Here is a 27,947-nt window from a genome sequence, read left to right on the forward strand (position 1 = left end):
ATCAAAGGACTAGTCTCCCGTCAATTTGTCATGTTGTGGTGGTTTGTAGGTTGCTGTAGTGCTGGACACTGTGACACTGGTATTTCAAATACCAGCAGGATCACCCAAAATAAACAGGTTTTGGTGGAGTTTCCATACTAAGAACAAACTACAAAGAAGGAGTAAGCTGTCCACTTCAGAGGAATTAGATTTTGAAAACCTTATGAATAGCATGTAAATATTGTCAGATAATGAAGACCTAATGAATAGAAGAACATTCTGAGAGGCAAGGACAGTGAGATTTCATTTCACATACAGTGGACATGTTGTCACGTAAGACCAGTACCTGGAGGACACCATTCTTAGTAAAGTAGAGGGGCAGCAAAAAAGAGGAAGGTTTTCAAAATGATGGATTGACACAGCAGCTGCAACAATGGGCTTAACCTTGAGAACAATTGTGAGGATGGCCAAGAACTGGGCATGTTCCAATCTGTTGTACAACTGGTCATTAAGAGTCTGAAATGACATTCTGCCACCTAACAGTCCCAGAAAATGAGCCACTCATTTCAGAAAATATTCAAAATATGACAGAAAGAATGTCCTCTCAAAGTAGAGTCAACTAGCACAATGTGAATAGAATAAAGCCTATGGGAGTAAAGTCTTCATTTTCTGATGAGGCATGACTCAAAATGAGAAGAAACAGATGCAGGAATCTACTAATAGAACTTGGAGTGTACAAAATATGAGTCTAGGAAAATTGGGAGTTGTCAAAAATGAAATATATGCATAAAGATGATATCCTATGCATTAATGAGCTTAAACATTGGCATTGACCATTTACTGTGCTAAGAATGAAACAATAAAGATAAATGTCAGGAAATTTATCATCAAAAAGTCTATTTCAAGAACTATCTTGAAGTGCAATGCTGTCTATGTAGGATTTTATTAATCCACATTTAAGAAATCAAATCAATACAACAATTATACAAATCTATGCACTAACAATCAAAGCTAGCGATGAAAAGGTGAAACATTCTGCCAATATTTTAATATGGAATTGATCAAGCATGCAATCAAGATGCATTGATAATTATTGGAAATTAGAATGAAAAAGATCAAAACAAAGAGAAAGAAACCGTACTTGGAAAATATGGTCTTGGTGATATAATCAATTGTGGAGACTATATGACAGAATTCTTCAAGGCTAATGACTTCTTCACAGGAAATACCTTTTTTACAAGACAATAGGAAACTGTACACATGGACTTCTCCAGATGGAGTACACACAGATGAAAGTGAATACCTCTGGGAGAACACACAATGGAGAAGCTCAATAACAGCAGCCGAAACTAGACCAAGAGCAGGTTGGGGAACAGACCTCCAATTGCTCATTATGTAAGTTCATGTTGAAGTTGAAGAACCTTAAAACACATGCGCAAGAGCCAAAATTGAGCCTGGAATGCCTCCACCTCAATTTAATAAGAGGATGACATCAAAAACATTCATAAAGAAAACAAAAGGTCATTCAAATGACAGGAAAGAAAGAAAATACCAAGGTGAGTCCTAAAACAGACTCTAAAGCTTGCTGTTAATCATAGACTAGCTAAGGCAAATAGAAGGAATGATGACATCAAAGAACTTAACAGAGAATTTCAAACCAAAACTCAAAAGACAAAGTAAAATATTTATAGTGGAATATACAAAGACCTAGAAGTAGAAAACCAAAAGAGAGAAACCTGCTCAGTATACCTTAAATTGAAAGAACTTAAGAAAAAAAAATTCAAGCCTCAAGTTGCAATATCAAAACATTCTATTGGCAAACTAATGAATGATGCAGGAAGTATCAAAAGATGAAAAGGATATGTGCCGTTGCTGTACCAAAAAGAACTAGTTGGGGGAAAAAAAGAACTAGTTGACAATCCAACCTTTTAGGAGGTGGAATATGAGCAAGAAACAATAGTATGGAAGTCAGAAGTTTAAGCTGCACTGAAAGTATTAGTCAAAAACAAGGTGACAGGAATTTATAGAATGCCAACTAAAATATTTAACCAGCTGATTATTCACTGAAAGCATGCTCCAAATGCCAGAAAATTTGGAAGACAGATACTTGGTCAACTGACTGTAAGAGAACCATATTTTTACCCATTCTAAATAAGGGTAATCCAACTAAATGCTCAAGTTAGGGAGCAATAGCATTAATATCACGTGCATGTGAAGTTTTGCTGAAGATCATACAACCACAGTTGCAGCAGTCCATGGACAGGGAGCTGACAGAGGCTAGGGCTGGATTCAGAAGAGGACTTATTATTGTGAGGCACCATCAAGCTGGTTCCAACCCATAGTGACCCTGTGCACAACAGAATGGAAACCTGCCTGGTCCTCTGCCATCCTCACAATTGTTCCTATGCCTGAGCCTATTCTTGCAGCCGCTGTGTCAATACATCTCATCTGGGCCCTTATTCCTTCCTCTACTCTGTATTTATGCTGCCCTTTTCCAGGGATGGAGCTCTCCTGGCAATGTGTCCAAAGTATGGAAGACAAACCATATTTTCTTTGCCTCTAAGGAGCACTCTAGCCACACCTCTTCCAAAACAGAATTGTTGGTCCTTTTAGCAGTCCATGGTCCTTTAAGTATTCTTCTCAGCATCACAATTCAAATTCATTTATTCTACTCCAGTCTTCCTTATTCAATCACCAACTTTTACATGTACGTGCAGCAAGTGAAAATACAATGGCTTGGTTCAGTCACAGCTTAGTCCTCAAAATAACATCCTTGCATTTCAGTACTCTAAAGAAGTCTGGTACAGAACATTTACCCAATGCAACTGGTGCTTTGACATCTTGACTGCTGCTTCCATGAGTATTGATTGTGGATCCAAGTGAAACAAAACCCTAGACAACTACAACTTTCTCTACATTTATCATGTTGCTATTAGTCCATTTGTGATGATTTGGGTCTTCTCTACCTTGAGTCATAATCCAATATAATTCATCCTGAAAGGCTACAACCCTTGATCTTCATGAGCAAGTGCTACAAATCCTCACTTTCAGCAAGCAGGTTTGTGTCATTTCTATATCACAGATTATTAATAAGCCTTTGTCCAATCCTGATGCCACATTCTTCTTTATATGGGCAAGCTTCTGTAATGATTTGCTCAGCATGCAGATTGAATAAGTATGGTGAGAGGATACAATCCTGATGCACACTTTTCCTGATTATAAACCATGTAGTATTCCCTTGTTCTGTTTACACAACTGCCTCTTGATCCATGTACCAAATTCCATGTGAGCACAATAGAGTGCTCAGGAATTCTCATTTTTCTTAAGGTTAACCATAATTTGTTATGATCCACACAGTTGAACGCCTTGACATAGTCAATAAAACACAAGTAAACATATTTCTGTTATTCTCTGCTTTTAACCAACACTCATCTGACATGAAAAATTATATCCCTTGTTCCACATCCTCTTCTAAATCCAACCTGAATTTTTGACAGCTCCCTGTAAATGGACTGTGGTAAACATTGCTGGCTGATTTTACTTGCATGTAACTTTACTTTCATGTAATATCACTGATGTTGTTCTATAATTTGAGCATTCTATTAATCACTTTCTTTGGAATAGGCAAAAATATGGATCTCTTTGAATCATTTGGCCAAATAACGGTATTCCAAATATCCTGGCACAGGTAAATGTGTGCTTCCAGTGAGTTATTGCTTTGTTGAAACATTTTGATTGGTCTTCCATTAATTCTTAGAACCTTGTTTTTGACTAATGCTTTCAATGTAGCTTAAACTTCTTCCTTTAGCACATTGGTCTTGTTCATATTCTAGCTCCTGAAGTAGTGGAGGGTCGACTTGTTCTTTTTGGTACCGTGACTGCGTATTTTCCATCTTCTTTTGATTCATTCTGCATCACTCAATATTTTGCACCTAGAATCTTTAAATATTGCAACTCAAGTCTTGTATTTTTGCTTGAGTGTTTTCCATTTAAGATATGCTGAGTATGTTCTTCCTTATTGGGTTTCCAACTTAATATTTGCACGTTTTATTATAATATTTGACTTTGTCTTCTACATCTGCCCTTTGAATTTTTCTATTGACTTCTTCGATTTTTTAATTTCTGCAATTTACATTAGCAACTCTACATTAACAGTAAATCTGAGAGTCTCTTCTGACATCCACTTTGATCTTTTCTTTCTTTCCTGTCTTTTGAATGACTTTTTGCTTTCTTCATGAATGATGATCTTGATGTCCTCCCACAGCTCATATGGTATTCTATAATTAGTGTCCAACGTGTCAAATTTGCTCTTGATATGTTCTTAAAATTAAGATAGGATAACCTGAAGGTCATACTTTGACTCTTCTGGGCTTATTTTTATTTTCTTCATCCCTAACCTGAATTCACAGATGAGAAATTGATGGTTTGTTGAAAATAGGTATTTATTATGAAAATAGTAACATGAAAATAGGTATTTACTATGAACACTGTGTTAGTCTGGGTACGTTAGAGAAACAAATCCACAGAACCTCATGTATAAGAGAGATTTTATATAAAGGTTAAGTGCACATCAAGCAAACATCCCAACCCATTTGCTGTCCAAGCCCACAAGTCCAACATTAACCTGTATGTCCGACATCAATCCACAAAATCCTCCTCCATCTCACAAAACAGACATTAGGAGGAAAGCCGAATCAGTGAACATGTAAGCATCTCAGCAGTGGCAGGGGTCTCCACACAGCTCTGCTCCAGCACCCAGGGCTGCATCAGGGTAGGTCCATGTGACTTCTCCTTGGGGATGTCTTGCAGGAAGTGAGCCTTTCCAGTTGAAGCAGAGAACTGGATAAGGTGGCTGCACCCTGGCCTGATCATCACAAAGCAAGAGACCCGAGAACTAGATAGGCGAGGCTCAGGGAGCCATTTATCTCCCCACCCTTCAATTAATCCCACATGTGTTTATTGGGCAGGTTGGCACAATAAAGTTTAACTAATTTAAACAAGTCTTTGGTTTTACAAAATTTTATCATGCAATCTCTGGTTTTGTGTCCATATCTTCCATCTATTGTATCTTCCTCTTTGTTTCCACTTTATAATTATCAATGTATCTTGACTGCTTGCTTGATCAGTTTCCAACTGAAGTCATTGGTACATTCTTTAAGTTCTTCATCAGTAGCATTTGTGGTTTGTGTATAAATGTTACTGATAGTTATGTTGCTTGGATTATCTTGAAGGCAGATAGATACTGTCCTATCACAGACAGCATTTCACTTCAAGATTGTTTTTGCAGAGAGACTAGCAGGAAGATGGTAACAGAGTAACACATACCAGAGGGACTCCACAAAATTTTGCCCAAGAGTGTTACTTAGAGGGAAATTTAGCACTGCTGGAATGCAGAGGGAGCATCATAAAGATAAGTAGGCACAGACCCACTGGGTTTTGAGGGGCTGGGGATTTTGGTTTACCTCAGTGGAGGCTGGCAGGGGCTTGACCTTGGCCTTGCCACTGTCTCTGCTGGAACAAGGATCATTTGAAGCCCGTAGGGAGGCTTGGTCTCAACACAGCCACAGTTTGCCACCGCCTGCCTCAGGGCAGGGACTGAAACCTTGCAGTTCTACAGCAGGGATCAGGGTTCAGCTACATTGCTACTTTTATTTCCATCTCTTCTCTCTGTGCCCCCCACAGTCTTGGAGGGCTTCACAGGGGTTTTTCTCAACACAGCCACCGCTGCTGCCTTGGGACAGGGACTAAACCCTTGCAGCTTCACTGGCAGGATCTGGACTCAGCTACATCGTTTCATTTGTTTCCATATCTTCACTATATCCAGGCACAGGCCCAAAAGGATTGCTTTTTTTCCCTCCTCTTTGTCTCTCTTTCTTGTTCTCTCACACTCCACTGCTGACCTCCAGACCACTCCTCTTAGCCTAGGGCATTTACTCATGAGCCACATCCAGCTAGGTGAGCTGCACCTCACATGTAGTTAGCCCAAAGCTGAGGAAAGCCCTGCTGAACTCCAGCAGGGATACTCTGCTGAACTTCTTACCAGAGAATTTCTTTCTGTGTGCCTGGGGTCCTAAGGTAGCTCGTCCAACACTTGTCGATGTTCCAAGCTGCGGCAGAAACCTCTGCCCAACCTCCGCAATATCAAAGCAGGCAACCCACCAGCCTTCTGGTCACTCCCCTGAGAGGGAAGCCACAGGAGGATAAAGTGGTAGGTTAACTCCATAGTGAAATTAGCTGTAGGCAGTTCAAAGAAGCATACCTACAACTCTCCAAGACAGAGCCAGTGCTCTTTGACTCCCTGGAAAATGGCACCTAGCTCCTCTAAAACAGTTCAATGCAAACAGCCATCAGCCCCAATGACCTCAATGAAAAAAATGGGAGAATCAAAAGACAATGGTAGAAGATGTCCAGAACATAACGACATGCATAGAAGAAGCAGACATTGAACTGTCACAGAAAGAAAATTTCAGAACACTACTTGGAGTCATACAGGGTATGAGGAAAACAATACAGAAAAAGGATGAAATGATAGAGAAGAGAAAGACCATAAAACAAAGAGAAATGCAGGAGCTTAGGGAGGAGATAACAAAGACCAGTAGCAGAAACATGGACCTCGAGAATCGTCTGGAAGAAGAAGAGAACTGCATCAGTGACTTGGAGGACAGACAAGCAGACTTTATCAAAGGCAAACAAAAATCTACTAAGATCATCAGATGACCTGAAGAAAACTTAGGAGCTATGCCTGATGCTGTGAAGCAGAACAACATTAGAATTATTGGTTGACTGGAGGAAGACATAACAAAGAAGTCACCTGCAACAATAGTGAGAGAATTCTTGGAGGAAAACTTCCCCGGATTAATGAATGAAAACCAGGCAACCTTTCAGGAGGCTGAAAGAACACCAGCTCGATTGAATCTCAAGAAGAAGTCACCAAGGCACATAATAGTTAAACTATCCACCTTTGAGGAAAAAGAGAAAATCATGAGAACCGCTAGGGAAAAATAAGCAATTACATATAAAGATTTCCAAATAAGAATATGCTCAGAACTATCAGCAGAAACTATGAAGAAGAGGCGAGAACGGAGTAACATATTCCAAAAATTGAAGGAAAACAATGCAAACCCAGGAATACTCTACCCAGTCAAATTATTGATCAAGATAGGTGGAGAAGTAAGAGTCTTTCCAGAAAAGGAAAAACTCAAAGAATGCTTTAGAAGAAACCCAGCCCTACAAAAGATCCTTGCCGACCCACTATGGGCAGAAGAACAACACTCACCAAGCACAAATAAGGGACTGCCACATACAACAACCTCACCCAAAGGGCAACAAAGAGAAAACAGACATCAAGATAGCATTGGCTTAAGGATGGAAAGAAGTCAAAGTACGCTGAGGTAAACTTTAAAAAAATGCAAAAGGGGCATTGGGAAAAAACTATTGTATACAAAACATTCCTGGGGTGAGGACCAGGTAATATGGCAGGAACGAGACTAAATACAGGGATACACATGTTAGACAACTATAAAGGAGGTGGGGAAAGGAAAAAAAATTAATAATAATAAAAGAAATGGGTAGCGGGCACAGGGCACAGACCCGCCCAAGTGGAGGGTACTGTTTATATCTCCACAGGGAAAGAGGGACCAGACTTCAACCCAGTGCTCCATGATGTGAATGCAACATACTACTGTGGAGTTCGTCAGAGGTAGGGGAGCGGTCCAAATCCCAACTACTAAGTGGACACCTGCCCCTCACCCCAGAATAATTTATTTTAAAGAACGGCATTGAATTTGCAGCTCTGAGAGAGGACATATTTCATTGGAGCACACGGGAGCAGAGGAAGCGGGAGGGGGAGAGAGTGGAGCACATCCTGGCCCACAAGGCCGTGAGGACCATGTTCCAAATTAGATCAGCCAGTCCACAGAGAGGAAGCCCTTGGCCGGCCCCACTAAGAGACATGACGCTTCTCACTGTTCCATAGCCCTATAAGGGACAACACCAGAAACGCAGTGTGGGAATTGCACCCGATCTGATCTCACCACGCTGAGGAAAAACATTAAGGGGGCGCAACAAAACAGCAAGAGAAAGGAGCAGCAAGGTCCCCAGGGAATCCTGATGGTGGAATTTGGGGCCAGGGCGTGGTGCCCCAACAGACTGGATTGGATAACACTCCTAAAGGCCAACAAGTGATCCTTGAACTAACTACAGGCTTTTCTTTCTTGTTGTGCTTTGTTTTGTCATTGGTTTGTTGTTGTTTTGTAGTATATTGTTACTTGGTTTTGCTCTGTCTTGTTTTTGTGCATGTTATTATCTCTGCAGGTCTGTCTAAATAAAATAGGCTGGATGAACAATCTGGAGGAGAAAACAACTGGACCAACAGTTCCAGGGGACAATGAAAGGGGGATGTAGGGGGAAAGGTAGTAGTGTTAACAAACCCAGGGACAAGGGAAAAGCAAGTGATCCAAATCGTTGGTGAGGAGAGGGTAGGAAGCCCGGTAGAGCATGATCTATGGTAATGTAACAAAGAGGAATTGCTGAAACCCTGGTGGGGACTCAGAATGATAGTGGGACAGGAGGAAAGTCAAAGGAAATGGAGGAAAGAGCTGGGAGGCAAAGGACATTTACTGAGGTCTAGATAAATACATGTACATATGCAAATATATTTATATATGAGGATGAGGAAATAGATATATGTGCATATATTTATAGGTTTAGTATTAAGGTAGCAGAAGGACATTGGGCCTCCACTCAAGTACTCTCTCAAGGCAAGAATACTTTCTTCTATTAAATTAGCATTTCTTGATGTTCACCTTCCGGACACAACCACTGAAGACAAAGAGGGTGAACAAGCAAATGTGGTGAAGAAAGCTGATGGTGTACAGCTATCAAAAAATATAGCATCTGGGGTCTTAAAGGCTTGAAGGTAAACAAGCGGCCATCGATCTCAAAAGCAATAAAGCCCACATGGAAGAACACACCAGCCTGTGAGATCACGAGTTGTCGAAGGGATCAGGTATCAGGCATCATCAGAACAAAAATTCTTACCATAGTGAATAGTGGGGGGGAGTACGGAGAGAGGACACAAAGCCCAATTGTATGCCACTGGACATCCCCTTTCAGAAGGGTCTCAGGGAGCAGATGAGCCAGTCAAGTTGCGATGTAGCAACGATGAAAATTACAACTTTCCTCTAGTTCCTAAATGCTTCCTCTCCCCTTGTCCCCATCACCACCACTATCATGATCCCAATCCTATCTTGCAAGACTGGCTAGACCAGAGAATGTACACTGGTACAGGTAGGAACTGAAACACAGGAAATCCAGGGCGGAAGTTCCCCTCAGGACCAGTGGTGTGAGTGGCGACACTGTGAGGGCATAGGGAAGGTGGTTTAGAAAGGGGGAACCAATTTCAAGGATCTACATGAGGTCTCTTCCCTGAGGGACAGACAACAGAAAAGTGGGTGAAGGGAGATGTTGGACAGGACAATATATGACAAAATAATAATTTGTAAATTATCAAGGGTTCATGAGGGAGGTGGAAGCAGGGAGGGAAGGGAAAAAATGAGGACCTGATGCCAGGGGCTTAAGTAGAGAGCAAATGTTTTGAGAAGTTGAGGGCAATGAATGTACAAGTGTGCTTTATACAATTGATGCATTATGGATAGTGATAAGAATTGTATGAGTACCTAATAAAATGATTTTAAATTATTTTAATTGTTTTTGCAATGTCCTTTTTGATGATGTCATTCCTCTTGATTGTGTCATTCCTGGCATAGTACATCATATGATTCCTTGATTCAAAATGTCAATTGCCATTCACTAATATCTAGGATACCAATATTTATGGACCTTATTTAATTTTTGAGGACTTCCTATTTTCTTATACTCATATTCACACGTTCCAATTTCTGACGACTAGCAGATTTTTGCCACTGTTTCTTCTTAACCTGAGTCTTGCCTCATCAGCAAATGAAGATCTTTGAAGGCTTCACTCCAAAAGGTTCTGCTCCATTCATGACACAATGATCAATTACTTTGAGAAAACAGATGAACTTCAGTAAAATTTCAAGTGTACTCTGACTCAAGGAACCCTTTCTTGGGCAATATATCTGACAATGTTCTCCTTCCATACATTAGACCATTGGTATCTGACAATATTTTGAAGATATGTTTGAGGTTTTCGATGGGCAGCTGATTCCTTATTCAATCATTGCCTGAAAGAACCCCTGACACCTGTCCACTTTGAGGGACCCTGGTGGGATTTGAAATATCAGTGACATAGATTCATCACAGCAACACACAAGCCACGGCAGTACAACAAACTGATATACAAATAGTGGGATACTTGTACTATATTTCATAAAGCCAGTGGCAACAAAATATTCCTCAATATTTTCAGAGGAAAAAATGAATGAGAATCAAAATGGTATGCAAATTTCTCAAAAGCAATATAGTATACTATATGTGATGTTAGCTATTATTCAACTAGGCACTCTTTCCTAAGGGTAAGGTTGGAATTCAACCTACCAATCAGGTTGCAACTTGATGGCACCTCCTTGGGAAAGAGACTGAGCTGAGTACCATCCTCTTTGACCCTTTGCCTTCTGCTGGGCTGGATCTTGTGTCTGGTTCCTCACTCTCCTGTTGTGCTTCCTGCCAATCTTGGGAGCCATCAGCAGACTACTTACAGTAGATTCCTTCTGCCAACTTCAGTTCATTCACCTCTACATATGCCAGCCTGTTCCCCCTTCCACCTCTGTTTCATCACTCTACTTCTTGTTCATCAGCTTCCATGGGTCAGGAGAAGCCAGATTTTACCTGCACCTACCTACTTCTACAATTGTGTAAACCATTTCTCAGTATAAATATCCTTCTACATACAAACACATAGAAGTGTCATTGGTTTTACTTCTCTAGAGAACTCATCCTAACACACTAGAATATAAGGGAATAAAGCATTCAAAGTTCAAAGGGAAAATCCAATTCAGGTTTCATATTACTCACAAACTAAACAATTAATAATGTGAGGAAAAAATTAAGATAATTTAATACAAATTTCTGAACTCCAAATACATACTGTCAAACCTGTTTTATCACAAAATTTCTTATGAAAATGAGAGAATAGACTAAAGAAGTTAGAAAAGTATGAAACAGAGTAGCTATCACAGGAAATCAGAAATGGAAAGTTTCAGTGAGTTAGATTGTGTTCTTTAGAAAAGTGATAGCTGTAGAACTTGTATGTGTTTATATGAAGAAAAGGATTTATATCAAGAAATGGCTCACACAGTTTTAGAAGTATACAAGTCCAATCAGGTTTAAGTCAGGCTTCTCCTGATTCAAGTAGCTGTGAAAGCCAATGAAGAAGAAACTGGATGACTAAGGAGGTGGGTGGAGGCACAGACGGATGAACACAAAAGTAAATGAATCTGAGGTTAGCTGATGAATCCAACTTTGATAGTCTGCTGATGGCTCCTGCGAACAGCAGAGGACACAACAGTAAATGGATAAGCCAGACACAGTATTCAACTGCTCCACAAGGCAACGGGTCAAGGAGAAATTGGAACTTCTCAGTCTCTCTCTTATACAAAAGTCACTAACCAAGAAGGTATCATCAGTCTGTGGCCTGTTTGATAGGAGGGTGCTCCACCCTTACCATTAGGCAGAAGTGTCTAGTTCACATAATCGCTAGCCCTCACACTTAGTATGACAGCTCTATACTGGGAATAGAGCAGGGGTATTAAGGCACTAGGATAAACGTCTTCAACATAATGGGGAAAAAAGACCATTTAATATACCTGAGTTGTTGAAGAATATATTTGATTAGCATACACGTAGATTTGATGGATCAATTGAGAAGACATTTTTAATCATTTTATTAGGGGCTCATATAACTCTTATCACAATCCATACATATTTCAATTGTGTAAAGCACATTTGTACATTCATTGCCCTCATCATTCTCAAAATATTTGCTCTCCACCTAAGCCTCTGGCATCAGCTCCACATTTTCCCCTCCCTCCCCACTCCCCCTCCCTCAAGAACCCTTGATAATTTATAGATTATTATTTGTAATATCTTTCCCCATCCAATGTCTCCCCTCACCCACTCTTCTGTTGTCCATCCCCCATGAAGGAAGTCACATGTAGATCCTTGTAATTGGTTCCCCCTTCCCAACCCAACCTCCCAGTAACTCCACTCACACCACTGGTTCTGAAGGGATCATCTGCCCTGGATTTCCTGTGTTTCCAGTGTACATCCTCTGGCCTAGCCAGATTTATAAGGCAGAATTTGGATTATGTTAATGGGGTAGGAACTAGAGGAAAATTGTGTGTTTCATCATTGCTCCATCACACTCTGACTGGCTCATCTCCTCCCCAAGACCCCTCTTCAAGGGTAGCTCCAGTGGCCTTCAAATGGCCTCATTCACTATGGTAAGATTTTTTATTCTGATCATATCTGATACCTGATCCCTTCGACACCTCGTGATCATACAGGCTAGCGTGCTTCTTTTCCATGTGGGCTTTGTTGCTTCTGAGCTAGATGGTTGCTTGATTACCTTCACGCCTTTAAGACCCCAGATGCTATATCTTTTGATGGTTCTTATTACTAATAAATTTTTGCAGAACTTGGAATATACAAAGTATGAATCTAGAAATATTGTATGTCACAAAAAATATAATAGAATACATAGAGGTCAGCACCCTAGACATTGGTGGTTTTAAATGGATTGACACTGGCCATTTTGAATCAGACATTCATATAGTTTACTATACAGGAAATTGCAAATTCAAGAGGAATGGCATAGCAATCATCAAAAGAAAACATTCAAAGATCTATCTGAGAGTGTTGTATTATCTTTGATAGGGTAATAGCAACAGAACTACAAAGAATACTAGATAAAATGACCATTATTCAAATTTATACACCAATCTCTAAAGCCAATGATGAAGAAAATGAGATACTCTAGAAACATTTTCAGAAATTGACAAAACATGCGATCAAGATGCATTTATAAATTCTAGTGATGTAAACGTGAAAGCTAGAAACAAAGGGGAAAGAATAGTAGTTGGGAAATATGGCCTTAGAAATGATGATGAAGATTGCATGAAAGTACTGTATTACACTGACAACTTCTTTAAGGCAAATACCTTTTCAACATCATAAATGACAACTATGCCTGTGGATCTCACCACATGAGATGCACAGACATCAAATTGCCTAATTCTTTGGTGATAGACAATAGAGAAACTCAGTATCATCAGCCAGGAGACAATTACCAAAGAGGCCTCCAATTGTTCATTTGCAAGTTCAAGTTGAAGCTGTGGAAAGTTAAAACAAGTCTACAAGAGCAAACATAATACTACCTTGAGTTTTTCCCACCAGAATTTAGAAACCTTGCTCAAGAATAAATTTCACACCTTGTACACTAATGACCAAAGGTCACAGGATCTGTAGGATAACATCAAGAATATAATACATGTGGAAGGCTCATTAAAAAGATAGAAAAGAAAAGAAATTTTTAAGATAAAAAAGAAAGAAAGCAAAATAGATTCTGGAAGAAACTCTAAAACATGCTCATGAATATAGAGTGGTTAAAACAACTGAATATATGATGGAGTAAAAGAGCTAAATAGAAAGTTGTAAAGGACAGCTAGAGATGATAAATTATTGTAATGAAGCGTGCAATGATCTTGGGTTAGAAAATCAAAGGAGAACATACTCAACAGTTCTCAAGTTGAAAGAACTGAAGAAACAATTGTAGTATTGAATTGCCATATTTAAGGATATTATGAGAAAATTATTTTATGAAGCAAGAAGCTTCAAAATCAGATGGAAGGAATATATGAAGTCACCGGCCCAAAATAATAGGTAAATGTTCAGCCTTCTTCAAAGGTAGCATATGGTCACGAACCAAAGGTACTAAAGGAAGATATCCAAGATAAACGTAAGCATTGGCAAAACAAAAAAACCTACACGAATTGATAGAATATTAATTAAAATTTTCCAGTAAACAAATGCAGCACTGGTAAGTTTTAAAAGATGTACCAAAAATTAGAAAGTGCTTTCAGTTAGAATATGTAGATCCTGGTGGCACAAAATATGTTGAAATACACTTTTAGTACTGTTTTAAAAATTGGTTGTAGTAATTCTTTTTAATGAAAGGAGAAAAACGGGGAGGTGAATTTGAAACTAGTAATGATGCTCTGGAAAGAGGCAGCATGGAGTAGCAAGGAGAAAGTGTAAACAGAGATGTTGATACATGTAATACATATGAGTAGTCCCATAATTATGACAAGCTACCATGTCTATGACTCATTTGTAAATCTCTTCTAATATGTCAAATACATTGGCTTTTATTTTTGTTGTTTTATTTTTGCTGTAAATATTATTTTCTGTTATTCGGAGCATCTTTGTATGTAAAATATTTATTTGTCCTTGGAAGTTAGAGTGAGAATGACAATATTAGTAAATTGCAATGTAGCAACATTGCATGTAATATATGTAACAATATTGAGAAGTACAAAGCAAACAAAAAGACTGGATGATGGGTAAGTGTAGTTTTGTATTGTATTGTAAGTATTGTATTGCAAATATTGTAACTCCAATACTTCATAAGTGGGAAGTGCCTTTGTTTCATAGATAAAGTTTCCAGGTCTTGTGGAAATGTGCATGTCATGGGAAAGGTAGAGAAAGGATTAATTCTAATTCCTGCCTTGACCAACTGGTTGGATAGTGTTACTATGGAGTTAAACAAGAGCAGGGTAGTGGGGAAAAGTAGAGTTGCAGTTCGAGTATGTGAAATTTAACATGTCTTTGACATATTCAAGTAGCAGTGTGAACCAGGCAATTGGTACATGAATCTGGGGATCAGTCCAAATATCAGAACTGGAAATATACACTGTATGATCTTCATATTGATATTCTAAATATATATTGATATTTAGTATGTATATATTTAGAATATCAATATAAAGATCACATTATATAAATTCCCACAGAAGGAAGGAAAGATAGACTAGAAGTCTTATGTCTCAATTTTACAGAACATTAATTACTCTTTAATTTAATTACCTTTTATTGTCTTCTTCCCTAGAATGTAGACATAGAAATTGGGATTGTCATATGGTGTGCATATGTACATATGCGTGTATGAGTGTAAATGTACAAAAAGAAAGAATGTGAAATCACTGAGTAAGGGCAGAGCTAGTCAATGAATGCATGTGTAACTACCTGTTATTCATAACCAATCAAATTTTTATTTTTCACAACATTCTAAAATGAATTGTACTGAATTACAGTGTTATGTATAAAAACATGCCATAAAAGAAACAAATTGTATTTATAACATAGTCTATGAAAGAGAGAGCATATACATTTTAAAGGGAAAAGATAAAGAGTGAATTGACACAGGACCATTTGTAAACAATCCTTTCTTCATTGGTTTATGGTGCTCTTCTTATTGTATACTGAAATTTACTTTTGTATAATATGATCTGTTCCATTAACCCATCTATTAAATCTTGATTTAAAAGTAATCTGTTTAAATTAGGGGAGCATCATTATATATTTCAATATTTGATATGCAAAGTCTATTTGTTTTTATTGGTAATTCTTACAAAAATCTAGAATTTCATAAATTTTGGAATTATGTTTTCTAATTCCCAAAGAAGTCTTAACTTAATGTTTATTTAAACTAAGTAAATATGTAAATTATTTTGAAGATACGAGCATAAAAATCACATCCTCACTTCATGGCATGTACAAAGTAAATTTCAGGAAGTATCAAACTTCAAATGTAGAAATTCAATCTCTCTTAAGTGGAGAGAAAGGCAGAAGAAAGAGGAGAATATGAAGAAAAACAAACAAAAATGGCTAACATAAGACCTCAGGTTAAGGAAAGAAATTCAAAACAATAAGCATAAAATAAATCATATTTTTAAAGCAATAAAATTATTGCAAATAAATATTGAAAGACTATCTACAGACTGAGAAATTACTTGCCACAAACTGTCACAATATTTTAATTTTTAATCTAAAAACATACTACAAATAAATAAAGAAGAAAAAATAATAAGATGAAGAGAAAATGAACAAATTTATATAAGAAATTAAATTGTCCAATAAGCACATAAAATGTTGGATTACATCTTACAAATATTTTGAATTCATAATTATACATATTTGAGAAAGACAGCCTAATTATTTAAAGATGAATATTTATATAGCCATTTTCTTTTCTATGAAGGCATTTTCATAAATTAAAATTAAGTTGTAGAGGATGAAGTTTTCTTAAGAACATTATAGTTCATTATTTTTTTCAGAACACCTATCACCTCCTTATTCCTCAGGCTGTATATAAAAGGGTTTAATAAGGGAATTACTATTGTATAAAAAATTGCTACTGGTATATCTTTATCTCCTTGTTCAAACGGTCTGATATACATGAGAAGACAAATGTAGAATATTGAGACAGAGAAAAAATGGGATGCGCACGTAGAAAAGGCTTTTCCCCTCCCCTCTTTGGATTTCATTCTAAAAATCGTGAAAAGAATGCAGAAATAAGATATTAAAACTGTGGCAATGGTGAAGATTTGAATAGGCATTGAAAAAATATATATCATTAGTTCATTTATAAAAGGATCAGTACAGGATATTCTATATAATGGAAGAATATCACAGAAAAAGTGATTGATTTGATGAGAACCACAGAAAGTTAACCTTAATAGAAGCCCCACATGAATCATGGAGTGCAGATTTCCAGCTATGAAGGCCCCTGTGGTCAACTGAATACAGAGTTGCTTTGACATCATGGTGTGGTACTGCAGGGGACTGCATATGGCCACGTAGCGGTCATAGGCCATTGCTGCCAGGAGAAAGCAGTCGGTGGTTTCAGCCAGGCAGAGAAAATAAAACTGTACCATGCATTCATAGAGAGAAATCATTCTGTCTTCAGAAAAGAAGTTCTGTAACATCTTGGGGGTGATGGCAGAGGAGCAGCAAGAATCCATTAGAGCCAGGTTGCCCAGGAAGATGTACATGGGTGTGTGCAGACGGCGCTCCATGGAAATCAACACCACCAACCCCAGATTGCCCACCATGGTGATCAGATAGACGACAAAGAACACCACAAACAGCAGGGTCTTTAGATCTGGGCGATCGGTAAATCCTATGAGGATGAAGTCCGCTGTCAAGGAGTGATTCTCGTTAGCCATTCCTAACATCTCTGCTGAGACAGAAACTGAAGGCAAATGAAATTATAAATTAGAACGCCACTTCTCTTGATTCATTTCCTTATCCACAAAAAGAAAAGCCCCTTCTTAACAAAAACAAAAACAAAACAAAAGCCCCTTCTTAATCACCCTTTGCTTTCTCGTTAAAGCTAGCACATGCACAGCAGGTCAAGCCATGACAGGAGAAAGGTGCCACTGACTCCAGAGAGCTCTTCTGGAATGCCTCTGAGAACGCTCAGGGTGGAAAAGCATTTCCTGCCTCAATTATCCAATGTTAGTATATTAACTTATGGTCAGTATAAGAAAAGTCTGGCATTTCCAAAAGAAAAGACAATTGTCTAATGGTATTTCCCCCCCCCCAGATAAAACAAGTTTCAAACATTGTTTGGAAGTAATTGCTCTTTACAGATTTCCCATGTCAGAATTTGAGAATTCCATTGATCACAGGGAGCTTGATGATTTCTCTTACGTATGTTTCCCCTGTAAGCTCACCAAATGATATGTAAGAGGAAGTACACATTCATCCTTCAGCAAAGAATAAGAATATTCTATTTTATAAGATATTTTAACAATAAACTAATTCGATACATATTTTTATATTTATTTTAACACATTTTGGATCATACTCCTAACTTAGAATAACAAATAACCCAAAAAGTTATTACTCTTCTCCAAGGTCATTGTCATCATTGATTCTGATTAATTAATGACCCCACAGGACAGAGTATAACTACACGAGGGGTTTCCAAGGCTGTAAATCTTTGTCGGAGTAGAAACCCTCATCTTTCTCCCATGGAGTAGCTAGAGGTTTACAAGTGCTGACCTGATGGTTAATAGTTCAAAACAAAACAATATATACTCTCCAGAGCCCCTGTTATGGTTCATTTATCTTAATATTTCCCCTCTCTAATTTTAAGTAACTGTCGATGTGTGTGCATCATTGTGAGTTTTCATGATGTCTCCTCTCACAAGATTCATAATCTTCTTGATAAATATCTTTCTGTTGCTCCCTCAAACATTTATAGAAACTAATGTCCTAATTTTATTGAGGAATCATTTGGAAGTTTCCTGAGTTTCCCAAGTTACCAAAGTTTATATATATTCATTAACACCACACACACACAGAGAGAGAGAGAGAGAGAGAGAGAGAGAAACCCACTGACAGGAAGTCAATTGCAACCCATAGCAATTCACACAAGGATTCCATGATTGAAAATATCTTAAGGAGCAGGTAACCTTATCTTTCCCTTGCAAAGCAGCTGGTGTGTTTGAACCACTGACCTTACGGTCAGCATCCCAAGACCAAACTTACAACAATTCATTTTTATATTAAATGAAACTAAATAAGTGCTCAAATGCCTTAGATTGTTTATTTTAGTTTAGCAGTCATAAAATTACAATATTACAGGTGTAGAAGGAGCAAGGATTTTTTCCAGAATGGTAGAATATATGTGCAGATCTAAGATCTAATGAGCAATCCATATGGGGCCTATAGAAATAACTTACAACTATATTTTTAAAGGCACTAACCCAATTTTTAATAAGCAACAGATTTCAACTGGTACTTTACTTTTCAGGAGAGAATGTAGATATGGTCAATACATATATGAACAGATATTTTCAAGATTTTTTCAATTAATTCATTTTTGAAACATTTAATTTTGTTTAACTGAAAGTTTGCAGAGATAATTAGTTTTCAATTCAATAATTTACAAAGAATATTTTCTGTGCATTGATTGCTTAACACACAATATGTAAACACCTGCCTCATTTTTCCACTCTGGGCTCTTCATTTCCATTGTCCAGTTTCCCTGGTCATCTCTGCCTTCCAATTTTTGCTTTTGGACAAATACACATGCAACATATACATTTAGAGATAGATAGATGATAGATAGATAGATAGATAGATAGATAGATAGATAGATAGATAGATAGATGATAGAGTGACATAGTGGTTAATGAATTGGGCTGCTAATCGTGAGGTCAGCAGTTCAAAACACCAGCCAGCTCCCCTGGAGAAAGACATGGTTTTCCACTGCCTTAAAGAGTTAAAAGTCTCAAAAACTCATGAGGGAAGTTCTACCCTGTCATATAAGGTAACTATGAGTTGACATCGACCCAATATCAGAGGGTTTATATACCTAAATCTGCACAAAACTATACTATGTACACTTTCACATACTTGTGTATTCATTCACAAATTATTCTCTGCTATTTCTCTTATTACAGGATTACATATGGTATAGTTTTTACCAGATCAGCCAGAAGCATGGATTTTAATGTGTGATAGAGTCACCCTTATTTTCTTCCAGCACTTCTTTCAAAACTGGCTTAAATCCAGAACTAAATGTATTTGAGATATAAAACTTCTGAGAAAGACGCTATAATGATTACTTAAAGTACAATGTTTTGAAAATGCTTTCATTACTTTTCCTGTTTCTTATCAATATTTATGCTGAATCTCATACCTATTTTTCTTTTTCCTCACATAATATCATTAGATTATACAGAGTTTTATCTCTGGAGCCTTGTCATCAAATTAATAAAATAAGTTTATCATTTACATTTTAGGTCCCTAACACTAAAAACTTCTTCAGAGGTGTAGCATCTTTGCAAGACAGCAAAAATATTAAAAGGCAGTTTGTATCATTATGTCAGCAAAAAAGAATAGTAAATCAACTAAAAATCCATACTATGCAAATTTTGGACAAATGGATTTAGTTTTCAGTAATCAAAGTAGTCAATAGAAAGCATTGCATTGGGCCATTCCTGGGTGGAAGCTCAGTTTCTCTTCCCCAATATGAAATGTAAATTATTAAACTAACATTAAGGCAACTTAGAAAAACTATTAGAAGTCCAAAAATTGTTTTATAGAGTCATTTTTAGACTTACCTTCATATTTGCTGAGAGAGGGAAAATGGTATTTTTGAATTTAGAAGAGGTTAGAATTATCTAAAGTATTATATCTCATCATGACTCTGCATATTTTATTCATTTTTAGAAAATCCAAGTGTAAAAAAAGTAAAAACAATAAAAACTATAGTACAATATAGTAATTAGCACTTTAAGCTAAATAAATTAGAAATCAATTCCCATCTTCTTCTTTCACTGGCAAAAATCTTACATGAACTGGTTATTCACCTGATCTTATTTGCTTTAAGGGAAATGCAGTATACAAACCTTGGGCATTAAAACATTTGGGAATAAATTATGTACTTCAAGACACGCCCTCTACCAGTAGGTCAGTGACAATAATCATGCAATTAGCCTCAAGGCATAGTAAAAGTATAAGTCCCATAGATTCTAAAGGGACTTCCTTAGCATTAGTATATTTCTGCAGAGACTCCAAACTTGAGAGATATGGTTCCCAAAACACAAATAAACCCAACAGCACCGATTAGAGATGGTTGCCCAGATGAGTGAGTTTGAACCACCAACCTTTGGGTTAGCAGCCAACTGTTTATCATTACATGAGAAAGCCTCCTGTAATCTCTGGTGTAAGTGCTCCAAAAAGACAGAGGATAATTTAGTGGGATCCCATTGGCCAAATACAGAATCATTTGAGCTTTAAAGATATAATTGCTGTAATAGATTAAAACACACCAAATTTCTTAAAATTAGAGTTCATACATATATCCTTGCCAAACTTACAAGCAAACACACACAGAAGCTTCATTGGTCACCTCAGTAAGTTGCCTGAAAAATAGATAAATAAAGGGAAATAATCAAGAATTTTTTCTGCCTCTCCTTTATGGGCCACATTTCAGAATAACCAAATTTGAGGAAAATTGTTTTGTTTTGGTCTTTTAAGAGTTACAACTAATAAATTCAAAATACTACAATGATAAAATACCCACTTTAGAATCCTTGATGAAATAATATAAAATAAGCCAAAAGCATTGCCTATAAGAGTAATGAGCAACTCAATAATCAGTAACAGACACTGGCATTCCCTAGATAGAGTCAGAAATTAATGTCATGAAAAGTGAGTCAATTCAGAATTTTGTCCTTTTCAATTTCACACAATAGTATGTGCACAACTTACTCCCTCAAATACAAATATCCCTGTTTAATTATGCATATAGTAACATTGTCTATCACTTTGCAGGAATCATAGAGGTATGATCAAGCCATATCCAGAATATAGGGGGGAAAACTCTGCAGGACAAATGAATAAGTTTATTCATCAGATAAATGACATAAAAAGGGGATGGAGGACACTTATTACAGATTGTTTTCAATAATGTTACCATTCAAATGTAATGCGTACACCTGGTTTCAATCCTGTTTCCAACAAAAAAAGCACAAAATGAGATTTTTAAAAGACAAATTGGGAATACTGAATTAGACTGATTCAGTATTAATATTATTTAATATTATATTAAATATAATATAACAATATAATTATTTCATGTAATATTAAATATGATTCAATTAAAATTCAAACAATTGAATTGATTCTGACTCATACTATTATTAATTTTGGTGAATAATATAAACATGGTAGTTGCATTAAAAGAAAAACTTTTTTTTGTTAGTGTTACATGAATAAAAATGTAATAATCTATTTTATTTCGTTTTCACAATTGGATCATAGCTATTGCTACAGAAATGAGAAACTTTATGCAATGACATCCACTCAAAATAAAATGTGTTGAGACATAATGCTGTGTGAATAAATTTATTTTTGCCAAAATGATAGCAAAAATTTACTAGATCATAACACATGACTTAAATAAATTATAAGAACATCTTTATAATTTAAAATAAATGAAATTTTGATACCAAAGTCTAATTTAGCCAATAAGTCATTGTTAAATTAAACACAAAGATTGTGAAATTGATCAGTTTTGGGATGCCAATAGTATTCCAAATGTAACACATTCCTTTGTGTAATTTTCAGAGAGCTATTTGTCAGTAGGGACGTATAAGAATACAACTGTAAAGCTATTCAAAATAGTTGAAAGGTTCACTTGTGTTCATAAGTCAATAATCAATATACTTATGATTACAATGTACATTTTAAGTATTTTAAGCTGTGTTTTGATGTATTTGTTGGAATTATAACAACAAAAAATATATTTAAATACATCAACAAGAAGTTGCAGAGAAATGGCACTGAGATAGAGTCCCATACTTTGAATTCCCCATTATGTGGCCCAGACATTGACAGACGAGAAGGCTAATTCTTGGAATTTAGACACAGGTCCTAGACTCTCAGACTCTGGGATTTTTAGACCTCCCTTTCCAATTTTCCCCCATGGAGAACTCAGGGGAGCTCAACTAGATCTTGCCCTCTCCCCTCCCTGCATTCTAATCTTTTGGCTACCTTAACAAGGTCAGTGGGGCAGTGAGTGTCAGCTTTTTACCAACCTCCTCCCTTTCTCCTAATTCCTTGCTTGTCAGCTAGTGTGGGGACTATCCCAGCACAGAAAGTCTCCCAAGTGGAGCCTACATCCCTAGGTCCTCATGGACCACTGGGAACCTTGGATGCTGGAGCGCATCATGGCCCACGGAAGAGAGGTTTCAAACATACACTTTCATACTGGATCCCCTCCTGTGAGGACACAGTTCTAATGGCCACCAGATAATAACTCCCTGCTAACTTGAAAGGTATTCGGCCCAGTAACATAAATTGAGCCCTCTGGGGTCTATAATAGTATATTACCTTATTTCCTATTATCTTTTGAGGAAGAAATCCACAATACTATTTTTTCACAAGAGGAACCAGAACCCAGAATTCCCATATTTCTCAGCAGCTATCCCTCCTATCTAGGTGTCTGGTGGACAAAGGGACTAAGGTCCTTAACAAGTCCACTTCCCAATTGGAATACCTCCTTCTCCCAGCACCGTGGGCCCCAACTCTAGTAGATTATTTCCAACATGGAACCACACACAAAAAGTGGATAGTACTGAGTTGTGCTGGAACCACAATAAAAGGCCCTTCTGTTATAAGCACAATAACATTAGGGCAAAACTTTCCCTGTATTATATACAGGGTAGGTAAGTGATTTTAGTAGATTTATTATGCCCCTCTCCTACCCCAGCCACCATTACCTCAAGAACCTGCTTCCTTGACCTCAGTAACACACAATTGCTTATAACCTACAAGTAGCCGCACATCTCTTATAAACCCCTTCTCTAACTCATCAAAGATCACTATACTTAACATGAAGCCTTCCTATACTTAACAGGAAGGTTTCCTATACCACCATCTAAAACCTACTTCTGAGCACCTATATCCTATTCCTTCTATCCACCCAACTATCACTCTCTCCTCATCTCCATATAATATGATTTCAAGCTCCTATCTGATCCTTCTGTAACCTAAAGAACCAACTCCTCCCTCCCTTATACAATCCAGAAACCTACAAATCAGTTATAGCACAATCACTATGCAGCACAAACAAAAGCAGCTGCCACAAAAAAACAAGAGAAACAAAAGTCAACAACTGAAAATTACCCAAACCCAATATAATACACAAATAAATAAGTCTGTGAACTGTCAGATAGAGAATACAAGAAAATGATTCTCAGGGCCTTACAAGAGATTGGGGAAAGAATCCTGAAAACAGAAAAAGCAGAGATATTAGAAAGCTTGCACTCAAAGAAAATTCAGGAGCTAAGGAATGATGTAGCAGAAATTAAAAACCAAGTACAAGATCTGACCAATAGAGTGAAAGAAATGGATAATCGAATCAGCAATCTTGAAGACAACCAAGCAGAATCCAACAAATGAGAAAAGCAATGAAACAAAAAGGCAAAAGAATGTGAAGAAAGTCCAAGGATGATGTGGGATACCCGGAAGCGATAATATTCAAATTATTGGGGTGCCTGAGCTGGAAGACACAAATAAGCCTACAGTTAAAATAGTAAGGGAAGTCTTGGGGGGGGAAATTCCTCAATACCACAAATAAGGAGACAATACCATCCAGAAGCAAAAAGAACACCAAATAGATTAAGCCTCTACTACCACCACCACCACCACAAACCCACAACACCCCCCTCCAAAAAAACCCATCAAGACATATAGAATTCAAATTATACAACTTCCAGGAAAAAGAGAGACTCATGAGATCAGGTAGAGAGATAAAAAAAAGTGATCACATATAAAGGAAAGCCAAGAATAATAAACTCAGTCCTCTCTGCAGACAGAGACCATGCAGGAAAGGAGAAATTGGAGCAACGTATTCTGAAAATTGAAAGACAACTGAAATCCAAAAATCCTTTATTGAACAAAGTTTTCCATTATACTTGAAAGAGAAATAAAAGTTTCTCCAACAGGAAAATAGAGAATTTGCAAAAATAAAACCAGCATTACAAAAATGCTATCCAGTTCTTTATGGGCAGAAAACCTACAACCGCAGCAGGTAAACATGAGACCACCTAAGGAGCAACACCACCTAGAAGCCAACACACGGACAATAGTACCGCAAATATTACGATCTAATGGAGACACGAAGCACGAAGAAACTCCTCACCCGCATACACACACCTCCCTATAAAGGAGGAAGAAAGGAAATTATCAAGCAAAAATAATACGAGATGACAGTGACCAATCTATATTTAGCTGTAATTACATAGAATGGCAATAGACTAAATGCATCAATCAAAATACAAAGAGTAGCAGACTGTATTAGACATTAAGATTCACCAATTTGCTGCCTTTAAGAGACATATCTCAAACTCACAGACAAAAATAGACAGGAGTTGGCAAAAAAATCAATGAGCTAATGTCAGTTAAAAAAAAGCTGGGGTGGCAATAATATTCTCCAAGAAAATAGATCTAAAGGTACGCAACATAAGGAAAGACAAGAATGGGCATTACATAATGCTCAAGGGTTCAATAGACCAAGAACTCATAACCTTGATAAACATACATGCTCCAAGAGAAGATCCTTGCAAATCATCAACCAAATTCTCAAAAAGATGAAAAGAGAAATCACCAGATCTACCATAATAGTAAGTGATTTCAATACACCACTCTCAAAGAAAAGAAACAGAAGAGCTGAATAACTCAACGACTTAGATGTGTACAGAGCTCTCCAACCAACATCAAAAAAATTATGTATTCTTCTCCAATGTACATGGCTAATATTCTAGAATAGATCTCATGCTGGGCCATAAAGCAAATCAGAAAATTCGAGCACACAGAGATTATTCAATCCATCTTCTCTGACTACAGTTTCATAAAGCTGGAAATAAAAAATATAAAGAATAAAAGAACAAACACAAACACTTGGAGACTCAACAACACACTACCCCAAAAAAGATTGGGTAATAGCCCAAATAAGAAAGGAAATTAAGAAGTTCCTAGAAACTAATGAGTGATAACACAGTATACTAAACCTATGGAACACAAGAAAAGCAGTTGTCAGAGAGGATTTTATTACAATTAATACATGCATGGTAGAAAGGAGAAAATTATGGTCAGCACCTTACTCAGCATCTCCAGCATTTAGAACAGGGTCAACAGCATAAACCTTCCAAAAGCAAAAGAAAAGAAATCATAAAATTATAGGAGAAATAAATGAACAGGGAAACAGAAAAACAATGGGGGAAATATCAACAAAGCAAAAAGTTGGTTCTTTGAAAGGATCAACAAACTTAACAAAGGAAAAGGAGAAGATGGCAATATCTAAAATTGGGGCTGAAACAAGGAAAGTTTCATCAGACACTAATGAAATTAAAGGATTAATAATACCATATTATGAAAGACATATTCCAGCAAATTCAATAATCTGGATGACATGAACAAATATGTAGAAAATCCCCCTCTCCACAAATTAACACATATGAACATTCAGAACTTGAACAGACTCATAGCAAAAGAATAAATACATTAAGAAACTCCCAACTTAAAAAAAAAATCCCAGTCTAGATGGTTTCACAGGAGAGTTCTACCAAGTATTCAGAGAAGAGCTGACACCAATCTTACACAAACTCTTCCAGAACAGAAAGGGACAGCAAACTCCCAAACTCATTCTGTAAAGCCAGCATAACCGTGATACCAAAACCAGGCAAAGATCACAGAATGAGAGAGAACTACAGACCCTCATGCACATAGATGCAAAAATTCTCAAAAAAAATCTGGGCCAATAGAATCCAACAAGATGTCAAAAAAATAATGTCATGACCAAGTAGGATACTACCAGGGATGTAGGGATGGTTCAACATTCAAAAAACAATTACTGTAATCAGCCACATCAATAAGGGTGAAGGGAGACATTGGACAGTTAAGAAATGAAAAAATAATAATTATTATAAATTATCATAGGTTTGTGAGGGAGGGAGACAGGGTGGGGGAAGGAAGGGGAAAATGAGGAACTGATACCAAGGGCTCAAGTAGAAATAAAATATTTTGAGAATGATTATGGTAACAAGTGTGCAAATGTGCTTGACACAATAGATGGATAGATGGATTGTGATGAGTTGTACAAGCCCCCAATAAAGTGATTAAAAAAAGAAAAAGTATAAGAACCATATAATCATATCAATTGATGTAGAAAGGTATTTGACAATATTCACCACCATTCCTAATAAAAGCTCTGAAGAAGATAGGATTAGAAGGCAAAACCCTCAGCACATTAAAGGTCATACATGAAAAACCATAGCTCAATGGAGAAAAGCTGAAAATATTTCCACTGACTAAGAGAACCTGACAAGGATTCCTCTCATTTCTATTTTTATTCAACGTAGTCCTGGAAGTCCTAGCTGGTACCATAAAACAAGGGCAAGAAATCAAGCGAGTCTAATTGAGCAAATATATCAAATTTTGCTATTTGCAGATGATATGATTTTATATGTGGAGAATTCTAAAGTGTCCAAAATAGGATACCTGGAAACAATAGGGGAATTTAGTAGAGTAACATGACACAAGACAAACCAGCAGAAATCTATCAGATTCCTACATACTAGTGATGAGACTACTGCAAAGGATGTCAAGGAAATAATGCCATTCACAATAGACCCACAAAAACTGAAATACCTAGGAATAAGTCTAATTTAAAAAAATACCTGTATATAGAAATTTACAGAACATTACTACAAGAAACAAAAAAGAGGTCTACACGAATAGAAGAACATCCCGTATTGGCATATCGAAGACTCAATATTGATGAAAATGTCAGTACTAGCTAAAGCAAACTACAAATTCAATGCAATCCAGATGCAAGTTCCAGCACCATTCTTTAAAGAAATGGAAAAACTAATTACCAACTTCATGTGGAAAGAGAAGAAGCCCAGGATAGGCAAAGAACGCAAAAAGAAGAAAAAAGTTAAAAGAAAAAAGAACAAAGTGTTTCACCACCTGACTCAAAATCTACCATGCAGCCACTGTTGTAAAAAAGAGCCTGGTTATCTGATCAGAGCACACAGGAGCAGATGAAGGGGCAGGAGGAGACAGTGGAACAGAGCCTGGCCCACGAGGCCATGAGGATGATGTTCCTGAGTAGAGCAGCCAGTCCACACAGAGAGAACAACATGGCTGGCCCTACTATGAGACATGATGCCCCTCAGTGACTAAGGGCGATACAGGGGACAGCACCGGAGACACAGTGTGGGAATTGCACCTGACCTGATCCCACCACACCGAGGCAAAGCACTTGGGGAGTGCAGTGGAACAGCAAAGGAATGGAGTGGCAAGGTCCCCAGGGAATGCTGAAAGTGGACTTTGGGGCCAGGGCGAGGTGCCCCAACAGACTGGACTGGAAAACGCTCCTAAGGGCCTTCGATCCTTGAACGAAC

The 27,947-nt window shown here is 37.3% G+C and overlaps 1 protein-coding gene across 1 annotated transcript; it reads right to left on the reverse strand.

The window, feature by feature from the left end:
* Positions 1–16,235: 16,235 nt before the first annotated feature.
* Positions 16,236–17,192, reverse strand: OR5K4 (olfactory receptor family 5 subfamily K member 4). The gene has a single exon (XM_075543434.1). The coding sequence runs from the start codon at positions 17,190–17,192 to the stop codon at positions 16,236–16,238; it is 957 nt and encodes a 318-aa protein (XP_075399549.1).
* Between the last annotated feature and the right edge of the window lie 10,755 nt (positions 17,193–27,947).

Source organism: Tenrec ecaudatus, chromosome 2, assembly GCF_050624435.1.
Source record: "Tenrec ecaudatus isolate mTenEca1 chromosome 2, mTenEca1.hap1, whole genome shotgun sequence".
NCBI lineage: Eukaryota > Metazoa > Chordata > Mammalia > Afrosoricida > Tenrecidae > Tenrec > Tenrec ecaudatus.